This window comes from Chiloscyllium plagiosum, unplaced genomic scaffold (assembly GCF_037043375.1).
Source record: "Chiloscyllium plagiosum isolate Xiang-an unplaced genomic scaffold, Cpla_swu_hap1 HiC_scaffold_22, whole genome shotgun sequence".
In the NCBI taxonomy this organism is placed as follows: Eukaryota; Metazoa; Chordata; class Chondrichthyes; order Orectolobiformes; family Hemiscylliidae; genus Chiloscyllium; species Chiloscyllium plagiosum.
Window position 1 is genome coordinate 51,897,978 of NW_028270160.1, and position 11,220 is coordinate 51,909,197.

Consider the following 11,220-nt stretch of genomic DNA (forward strand, 5'->3'; position numbering starts at 1 on the left):
CAAGTAACACACCTTCTGACTCCTGAAAGCTTGTCCACTATCTACAAAGCACAAGTCATGAGTGTGATAGAATACTCTCCACTTGCCTAGCTGAGTGCAGCCCCAACAATACTCGAAGCTTGACACCATTCAGGACAAAGCAATCTGTTTGATTGGCACTGCATCCACAAACATCCACTCCCATCACCTCCAACGCTCAGTAGCAGCAATGTGTACTATCTACAAGATGCACTGCAGAAATTCACCTTCGATCCTCAGGCATCACCTTCCAAACCCACAACCACTTCCATCTAGAAGGACCAGGGCAGCAGTTATATGGGAACACCAGCATTTTCAAGCTCCCCTGCAAGCTACTCACCATCCTGACTTGGAAATAAGTCAGCATTCCTTCATTGAGGCTGGGTCAAAATCCTGGAATTCCCTCACTAATGGCATTGCAAGTCAACCCACAGCAGGTGGAATGCAGTAGCTCAAGAAGGCAGCTCACCATCCCTGAGTGACGAGAACTCACCTACTGAGGTGGTATGGGGTGAGGTTAGAAACAGGAGAGGAGAAGTCACACTGCTTGAAGTTTTTTATAGACCTCCACAGAGTTCCGGGGAGGTGGAGGAGAGGATTGGCAAAATTATTCTGGGTAGGAGTGAAAAGAACAGGGTGGTCATTATGGGGGACTTTAACTTCCCCAACATTGACTGGAAATGCTTTAACTCTAGTACATCAGATGGATCAGTTTTTGTCCAATGTGTGCAGGAGGGTTTCCTGACACAGTATGTCGAAGGACTGACAAGAGGGGAGGCCACACTGGATCTGGTGCTTCGCAAAGAAGCAGGCCAGGTGTTTGATTTAGTGGTAGGTGAGCACTTTGGAGAGACTGACCATAATTCAGTTATGTTTAATTTTGCAATGGAAATGGATAGGTACATGCCACAGGGCAAGAGTTATCGATGGGGCAAGGGCAATTTTAATGCAATTAGGCAAGAATTAGGATTCATAGAATGGGGTAGCAAAATGCAGGGGATGGGGGCAATCGAAATGTGGAGCTGGTTTAAGGAACAGAGATTGTGTGTCCTTGATCGGTATGTCCCTATCAGGTTGGGAAGAAGTGATAAGGTGAGGGAACCGTAGTTTACTGCAGAAATTGCATCTCTTGTTAAGCGGAAGAAGGAGGCTTATGTGACAATGAGATGAATGATTCAGATGAGGCAATGAAGAGTTACAGATTAACTAGGAAGGATTTAAAGAGAGAGTTAAGAAGAGCAAATAGAGGACATGAGCAGTCTCTAGCAGGTAAAATAAAGGAGAACCCTAAAGTTTTCTATAGGTATGTGAGGAATAAAAGGATGAAGAGAGTAGAAATAGGGCCAGTCAAAGACAGAAGTGGGAAGTTGTGTGTGGACCCTGTGGAGATCGAGGGAGGTGCTAAATGAACATTTCTCATCAGTTTTCACTCAGGAAAGGGAGAATATTGTAGTGGAGAAGACTGAAATACGAGATAGTAGACTAGAAAGGATCAAGGTCCTTTAGATCCTTGGGCCGAATGGGATTTATCTGAGGATCCTCTGGGAAGCTAAGGAGGAGATGGTAGAGCTTTTGGCTTTGATCTTTGAGTCATATTTGTATATAGTTTTAGTACCAGAGGACTGGAGGATTGCAAATGTTGTACCCTTGTTCAAGAATGGCAGTAGAGATGGCCCAGGTAATTATAGACCAGTGAGCCTTACGTATGTTTTGGGAAACATTTAGAAAGGATTATAAGAGATAGGATTTATAATAATCTCGGAAGCAACAATTTGATTTCAGATCGTCAACATGGTTTCTCAAGGGCAAGTCATGACTCACAAACCTCATTGAGCTTTTGAGAAGGTGACCAAGCATGTCGATGAGGGTAGGGCATTTGACGTGGACTTCAGTAAAGCTGAAGTAGGCAGTTGGAGAAAATGCAGAGGCATGGAATTGAGGGAGATTTAGCAGTTTAGATTAGAAACTGGCTTTCTGAAAGAAGGCAGCGAGTGGTGGTTGGTGGAAAATATTCAGCCTAGAGTCTGGTTATGAGTGGTGTGCCACAAGGATTAGTTTTGGGACCACAGCTGTTTGTCATTTTTATAAATGACTTAGATGCAGGCATAGGTGGATAGGTTAGTAAGTTTGCAGATGACATTAAAGTTGGTGAAGTAGTGTAGTGTGGAAGAATGTTGCAGGTTGCAGGGGGACTTGGATAATCTGCAGAATTGGGCTGAGAGATGCCAAGTGGAGTTCAATGCAGATAAATGTGAGGTGATGCATTTTGGGAAGAATAACAGAAAGGCAGAATACTGGGTCAGTGGAAAGATTCTTGGTAGTGCAGATGTGCAGTGGGATCTTGGAGTGCATGTACATAGATCCCTGCAAGTTGCCACCCAGGTTGATAGTGCTGTTAAGAAGACATACAGTGTGTTAGGTTTTATTGGTAGAGGGATTGAGTTCCGGAGCCGTAATGTCATGTTGCAACTATACAAAACGCTAGTGCGACCACACTTGGAATATTGTGTAGAGTTCTGGTCACCCCATTACAGGAAGGATGTGGAAGCATTGGAAAAGGTGGGAGGAGATGTTGCCTGGAATGGAGGGAAGGTTTTATGAGGAAAGGCTGAGAGACTTGCATCTGTTCTCATTGGTAAGAAGGAAGTTAAGAGGGGATTTGATAGAGACATACAAGATGATCAGAGGATTAGATGGGGTATACGGTGAAAGTCTTTTTGCTAGGATGATGTTGTCAGCTTGTACGAGGGGATATAACTACAAATTGAGGGATGATAGATTTATGACAGATGCCAGAGGCAGGTTCTTTACTCAGAGAGTGGTAAGGGCGTGGAATGCCCTGCCTGCCAATGTAGTCAACTCAGCCACATTATTCAAGGATTGCTTAAATCTCCCTAAACACATGGATGATGATGGGATAGTGTAAGGGAATGAGCTTAGATTAGTTCACAGGTTGGCTCAACATCAAGGGCAGAAGGGTTTGTTCTATGTTCTCAAGGGCAACTAGGGCCAGACAATAAATGCTGGTAAGCCAGCAATGTCCATATTCCACAAAAATGAGGATTAAAAAGAGACGCGAATTTCCAATAGTCCATTCTTCAGAGGCAGTACTGTCAGACAACATCCCAACAATTTTAGAGGAGACTTGTGCTCCAGAATTAGCTGTGCCCTATAGCTCAGCTATTTTAGCACAGCTACAACATAGGCACCTACCCATCAAAGTGGAAAAAAAGTGCCCAAATACCTCCTGTCCACAAAAACAAGGACAAATCCTACCTAGCAAAATATCACCCCTAAGATCTACTCTTGGTCATTAGCAAAGTAGTGGAAGACGTTGTTGACAGTCCTGCTCACTGACACTCCCCAGGCACAGCAGCAGCCCATGCCAATACACAGCAGGGACTCAACAAGATCCAAGCTTAGGTTGATAAGTGATAGGCAACATTCATGCCACACAAGTGCCAGGCTGCTACCCTCATCAACAAGAGTGAATCTAACCAACACTCCTTGCCATTGAATGGGCTGAACCCCCACCATCAACATATATTAATAATGGGGTAAAAGGTTTTGGGGGAGCTGTATATATCTGAAAGGCTTAATAATGTGGAGTATCGTAAACACCACCCACTATAATGATGTCAAATGGACTTGTGAACAAAACTTCTACTTCTACTCTGTGTAACAATGAGTATCATACAAGAAGGTAAGAACTAAAATCAGGAGATTGAAATCTCTCTACCCCCTTTGCTCACAAGCCTGAAACGTTGATTTTCCTGCTCCTCAGATGCTGCCTGACCGGCTGTGCTTTTCCAGCACCACTCTCTCGACTACAATCAGGAGAAAGCAATTCAGCCCCTTGAGCCTGCTCTGCCATTTGACACAATCATGGCTGACCTCATTTCGGCCTTAAAGTCCTGCTCTCCATAACCCTTCAACTATTACTAATTAAAAATCTGTCTATCTCCTCCTTAAATTTACCCAGCACCCTAACAGCCACTGCACTCTGGAGTCATGAATTTCACAGATTTTTGACCCTTTGAGCGAAGTAATTTCTCCTCATCTCTTTTTTAAGTCTGCTACCCAATATCCTAAAATTATGACCTCTTCTTCTACATTCTTCTACACTGAGGAAACATCCTTTGTGCATCTACTTTATTAATCCCCTTTAGCGCCTCATTATATCTCTCAATCTTCTAAACTCATCAATGTAATCTGTATCTAGTTGATATTATGCAATAAACTATGTCTTCTTTAAGGTAATAGGCTCTTCTAATTAGATGATCAAGCGATTTTCCTCTATCACAATGGTCGTAGAGTGTGATGCTGGAAAAGCACAGCAGGTCAGGCAGCATCCAAGGAGCAATCGATGTTTCGAGCATAAGCGCTTCATCAGGAATTAGGCAGTGCTCAAGGAGGCTGAGAGATAAATGGGACAGGGTGGGGCTAGGGGGAAGATACCTGGGAATGCGATAGATGGATGAAAGTGGGGTTGAAGGTAACAGGTCAAAGAGAAGGGTGGAGCAGATTCTCCTGCTCCCTGGAAGTTGCCTGACCGACTGTGCTTTTCCAGCACCACACTCTTCGACTCTGATCTCCAGCATCTGCAGTCCTCACGTTCCTCTATCACACTAGACCAAGTACGCTGTGTACGTCTCTACATTTAGAATGAACATGGAAGCAAAAAGATCACATAGTGAGGTGCATTGTTCCAGTCATACATACACAATGGCCTCTACAACTTAGAAAGACGAGCACAGTGAATGCATGAGAACACCACCACTGGCAAGCTCCCTTTTAAGTCACATACCACCCTGACTCGGAACTAAATCACTGTTCCTTCCTGTCACATGAGGAAAATCCTGGAGCATTCTAATAGCATTTTATGTGCGCCTGCACCAAATGGACAGCCGTACTTCAACAAGGTGTCTCGCTACCGCTATCTCATGGGCAATTAGGGATGGGCAATAAAGGTTAGCCTTGCCAGCAATGCTCAAATCCCATGAAAGAACAAAATAATTTAGTTGGTGCATTTCTTACATTTGCTGCAGTGACTGAACTTAAATATTTTATTGGCTGTGGAATATTTTGGGAATTTCCTGAGGTCTTGAATGACACTGCAAAAAAAAAACGAGAACAGAAATTACTGGAAGAGCTCAGCAGGTCTGGCAGCATCTGTGGAAAGAAATCAGAGTTAACGTTTCATCTCAAGTGACCCTTCTTCAGTTCCACGGTTCTGAAGAAGAATCACTGGACCTGAAACGTTAACTCTGACTTTTCCAGCAACTTCTGTTTTCGTTTCTGATTTACAGCATCCGCAGTACTTTCAGTTTTTATTTTATACTTGCAAAAAAAGTTTTCTTTTGTTTGTTGAGAAGTAACTTGGTTGTAATGTTGCAGCCTTGCAAGTCTCCTTTCAGTACTGAAAGCGAGAGATAAGAATTCATCTACTTTGAGTTGTCAGCTGAAAATGTCATGAAGTTTCTTTTTGCAGGTCACATCTCCAACAGACACAAGCAACTTTGACAGCTTCCCTGAAGACAATGATGACCCACCTCCTGATGACAACTCCGGATGGGATGCAGATTTCTAAATCTGTCCTGCAAACTTGCTTCTGCCTTGCCTAGGACAGCATGTTGGTCAGAGGAAAGTGGAAAAGAGACTGCCAGTAAATGGGAAAGAAAGCAGAAAGAGGATTAGTGCTCTGGATCACCATGATGCCTTGACTGATGCCTGCCCCACTGACAATGGCGGAATTAGGAGCGACGCCGTTAGATAATTGTGATGGTGTTCCTTTCAAAAAAGAAACACTCTAGATCTGAATCGAAAAGTAGCAACTTAGATGGTGGTCCTAGAGCAACCTGTTTTATTAGCATACATGTAAGGCTTTCCCTTCATTGAGGTGACTATTGCTTTTGCTCCAGAGACCAAGTAATACTCAAAAAGGTTATAAAATGGGTCATTTGAAACCAGTAAACTTAAGGGTTTTTTTCTAATTAAAATAAAAAGACAAATGTAGGTATTTATTCAGGGGATTTATATTCAGGGGACTATGATACTTACTATAGAATTGAATTCGGGATGTTCCCACTCAAGTGCAAGTACGCACATCTGCGTGTGTGTGAGAGACAAGCGTGTGTATGTATCTCCACCCCCCTCCAAAAGGACCATTAAACCTCACTTTTCACATTAAGTCACTTTATTCATTATTAGTCTGGATACTACATCTCTGTTCCAATGATATATTTAATAGTGGCATCAATATTTATATGCATAAAGCACAATTGCTGTTGCTATTGGGACTTTGTTTCCACTCGAATATGAGTGCCTGCCTGATCAAATACTATTAAAATGGTCTCCTATAAGTTGTAAAGGCCAATACCTTTCTCTGTATCACAATGTAGAGATACTGACAGTCAAATACTGCCAGAAGATGCATTTTAATAGTCATCGTTTGTGTTTGACATGCCACTGCATTTAAATGCTGGCTGAAAACTATGGGCTCATGGAACTGTGTCTAATAATTTGTTATTACAGTTAGATTTCTAAGTCATGCTGCTCAAAGGTGTTTTTATTTTAAATCTAGCCTTTTATTTAAGATTTCCTTGAATAGAATTCTGACCTCCTTCCCAGTCAAAAGCTTCAAAATGGATCAAATGTAAGTAATGAACTTTTTTTGAATCCAAGCCAATATCCCTCAAACAACATCAGCAAATTAATCATCCAGTTGCATATCTCATTGCTGTTTAGGACCATGTTCTGCACAAAGTGTTGCATTTCTACATCATTTCTTTTCAAAATATATCTCTGATTGACTGGATGGTAGTTTTGGACAACCTGGGATTTGGGCAGGACTTGTATCAAAGTAAAAGGGGGTCAGTTAGCACAGTCGATGAGACAGCTAGACACAGAGTAACACCAACAAGTGGGTTCAATTCCTGCACTGGCTGAGGTTACCATGAAGGACTCTCCTTCTCAACCTCTCGCCTTATCTGAGTTGTGTGGTCCTCAGGTTAAAGCGCCACCAGTCGTTGCTCTCTCTCTCTCTCTCTCTCTCTCTCTCTCTCTCTCACACACTAATAAAAGACCCATTGGAACATTGGACTATGTGGACTTTACTTCATCAGTGCAATGTTTTTCTTCGTCTACTCTTCTGTGCTATTGTAGAATGACACCACTAAAGGGGACAAAGTGAGAAGTTGGTCACTACCAATCATCCACTAATCTCACTAATTACCTTACATATTAATCACCCTCAATACTAACAAGGTGTCACTTTGAATTTAATCTCAAGTCTTTATTTAAGGGTAAATGCTCTTTAGAAAAACATGGATGTAATCCTTTATAGCCCACAATTCACCTGGGTATTGCTTTGGAAGCCACCATAAAAATTCTTTAAGCTGTAGGTGTGAAATGACCAACTCTCCTTTGGCAATACAAAGTCCTGCAAAATTAACGAAAAAGCCGAACATATTTTCTCAGTGCACATTCCAATATTTAAAGATGCCACACATCTACCAATCATGATTTTTTTAAAAATCAGCAATGTTTAAGTATTTCTTGGGCTGTTTTCTTTAATTATGCTCTCTCTGTATCGATAAATTCATCAAGAGTGTCAGGGTTATAATGTAACTTCTATTACTGGTGAATTGTGAAAGATGAGCATAGAAATAATGGAGGGAGACCTGTAAATACAATGTGAAAGTGAAGGAGGAAGCTCTGGATACAATCTCATGTGAAGTAGCAACCAAATACTGTGGGTCAAGAGGGTTTGTCATATTTGCAGCTTTGTATTTTCAAAATATTGTATCTACTGTTTTTATTTAATTGGACCACAAGCTCCATATTATTGTAAATAAGTTGATCTGTTTTGGGTGTTGAGACTCTGTCTGTGATTTAACACCTTTTTTTTCTTTTTAGTTGACTTGATGCATTTTCCATATTATAAAAGAGCCCAATGCTGTTGAACTAACTGTAAGATAAAGTCCAAAGGCTTTATCTGCCTAAAACAAATTCTAATTTAAAGACCATAGGTTAGACAAGCTTTGGCATTGTCTCAAGTGCCTTAAAACACATGGCATCCAAACAAATTTATAAATTTGGCCTTTTGCTGCGTAAATTTAAAACAAAAACAAACAAAAAACCTCAAGGATCAATCCTTCTTAGCTGGCTTCTGTATAAATTCTCTGTTCTGTAAGGTTCAATAGGCTTTTTTGTCAATATGATGTACAAGTTACAGTAAATATCCTGTGATACCAGAAGTTATGTTCAGTTTTAGGGAGGCTGTGAGAATGATGATGACATAGTGCATCATTTCTGTGAAATGTGTGCACATGCAACAAAACAAAAGTCACATGACCATAACTACCGTTACTTTGGCTGACACATGGAAGCCTATCGTCTTTTAATATACCGCTGTTGCAAAATGTTAGGGTATAAGTATCTCCTTAATGTTGTCAAATTACAATGTGACCCTGGTGAACATTGTTCAAAATCTTTCAGGATAACTGTAAACTGTCTCATCAGAGTACTGTGTTCAAGCATTGGCTTAACATAGCTGATACCCACTTTTAAAGATCTATATTTCCCATCTCTATTTAACTCGAAGTTTATCATCAACTGTTCCAACTTACTGAACATTTATAAATTTATATGAAGTATTTGTTGGGAGTTGTTTCCAATTTAGTCTTTTTTTTTCCTGTTTGGATAGATGAGCATGGCGAATTTGTCAAAATGTATATTTTGTCACTGAATGCTGTTCACAGGCTTGTTGCACTCCTTTGGTTGTAGATTTTTAACTTTTACATATTTAATTGTCCCTGATTTTGTCTTGTATCTCCCTGCAGCTGTTAATGCAGAGTGCCTGTTATATACTTTCTAGAGCTAAAATAAAGATGATTACTTTTGAACTATTTATATGAAAACTCTTTGAGTTTCAATGTTTAAAAGATTGCATGAAAACCCAATCTTTAAAACTCCCCTGACAGCTAGGTGAGTAAAAATCAGCAAACAGACTCAGTTAGACTCTTAAAACAGAGAAATTGTGACTATACACATTAAATTTGGATAGGCCATAATGATATTGAGTGAGTTAGGTTATCAAAGATGAGAATATGATGACAAGGAAGTGCAACAGATGAGATATAAGTTAAAATAGGGAATAGAGAGCAGCAAAGAAAGGACTGGGGAGGCAACAAAATATGTTGAATTGGTGCTTCCAATCAATGACGCTGGTTTTCCGTGCATTTCACCTCATATCAATACAACCAGAGCAAACAATTGAATAATTCAAGAACCAGTTGGAGTTTTCATAACTGCAATTTCCACAACCTTTTGTGTTAGGAGAGAGTGAGTTAGTTTCAAAAACATTGCACGTGAAGCATGAGATATAAGACCATGAGATTTCGGAGCAGAATTAAGCTATTTGGCCCATTGTATTTGCTCCATTGTATTTGCTCCACCATTCAATCATGGCTTATATGTTTTTCAGCTCCATTCTCCAGCCTTCTCCTGGTAACCCTTGATCCCCCTGATAATCAAGAACCTATCTATTTATCTTAATGATTTGCCTCCATGCTATTCTGCAGCATTGAGTTCCACAGATTCACCACCCACTGGGTGGAGAAATTCCTCCTTCACTCTGTGGCTATGCCATCCGGTCCAAGCCTCTATTGGAACCATCGTCTCCATGTTCACGCTATCCACATCTCTTGGTATTCTGTAAAGTTTTCAATTAGGTCACCTTTCTCTTTCTAAACACCATCAAGTTCAAATCCAGAATCCTTAACCTTTCCTCATACGACAAGCCTTTCATACCCAGGACCATTCTTGTGAACCTGCTCTGGAGTCCCTCCAATACCGGCACATCCTTCCTGAGATATGAGGCCCAAAACTGCTCAGAATATTCCAAATCCTGTCTGACCGGAGCCTTATATTATCTCAGCAGTACATCTCTGCTCTTGTATTCTAGCTCTCTTGAAATGAATACTAACACTTTCTAACTGCCAACTGAACCTGCATGTTAACCTTAAGAGAATCCTGAACTTAGACTCCTAAGTCCCTTTGTGGTTTAGATTTCAGAAGAATTTCTCTACTTAGAAAATAATTTACTCCTCTAGTCTTCCTACCATCTGCCATTTCTTTGCCCATTTTCCTGGCCTGTCAAACATATTGGTATTATCAACATTGGCAAAATCTGCCTTCAACCAGTGAAATAAGGTAGCAAAAAGTGTTTTGTTTGCCTGCACAAAAAACAAGTTTTAATCAGTGTCAATTCACCATCTGTGAGTGATGTTTTAAACTGATTGAAAATGACTTTTAGAAAAACATAAAGGTATGGGCTCAATAGCCAGTCGCTTGGGAACTTTTCAAAAATCAAAACTTTTCAAAACATACCTTTTGCTGACCTTGTACATAAACATTCCACTTTAATTTGTAAAGCTTCACTGAAGGATTGCAAGTGAACACCATGAGCAAAACTTTTAGTGGTGATTCCTTGTTTCTAGAGCAATGCTTTTAAAGCTAATTCAAATTGTACAGAGTAGAACTTGCCCTTAAAATTTTACCTTTTGTATTTGTTACACTAATATCAGCCAAATTACACCAAAAGATAAGATGTTACCATCAGAATGGAAACACAGACCATTGTTTTTGCTATTTGGGATTGTCAAACCTATATTGCTGCATTCAAAATGAATGTTTGATTATGTGGCAATATCTTCATTTCCACACTAAAGCCTGTCACTGTCACTTTAAGAATGGCTAAACAGCACCAGACATAATTAAGGTCGGGGGTTGGACTTTCAGATTGTTTTAGGCTATGCTATTTTTGGAGAGTTTCATGATAGTTGTCCTATCATGGCTCACAGTGACTATTCTCACCCTACTTTCCACTCCTCACCTCATTAATTATACAACTGGCCTCTTTGATGTCCTTCTCATTAAATTATAATAAAGGCGAAACTCCCACCACTGCCATTGTATACTTCCTGTGTGTAAGCCGACAGTGTCCTATTTAAAGCCCAACTGCACACCACTTCAGTTGCTGCAAGCCAGAAACAGGTACCAAAGTGTTTCAGAAAGGGACGTTGACATTCTCCTTTCCAGACAGGGGCCAGGGTGATCATGAAAAGGGGTATCCTCTACCCAGCAAACCACTACAGAACATTAAGGGACCAAACAAAACTGACGTGGAAAGAGGTAACA

The 11,220-nt window shown here is 40.5% G+C and overlaps 1 protein-coding gene across 2 annotated transcripts in view; it reads left to right on the plus strand.

Annotated features, from left to right (window-relative positions):
- Positions 1 to 8,929, plus strand: part of prkg1b (protein kinase cGMP-dependent 1b) — a 750,557-nt gene extending 741,628 nt beyond the window's left edge. For both annotated transcript variants that reach the window (XM_087999056.1, XM_087999057.1), the window contains one exon: positions 5,510 to 8,929. In XM_087999056.1, the coding sequence (XP_087855182.1) occupies positions 5,510 to 5,608 (99 nt within the window). In that variant the 3' untranslated portion in view covers positions 5,609 to 8,929. The remainder of the gene's footprint in view (positions 1 to 5,509) is intronic.
- The last annotated feature ends 2,291 nt before the right edge of the window (positions 8,930 to 11,220 follow it).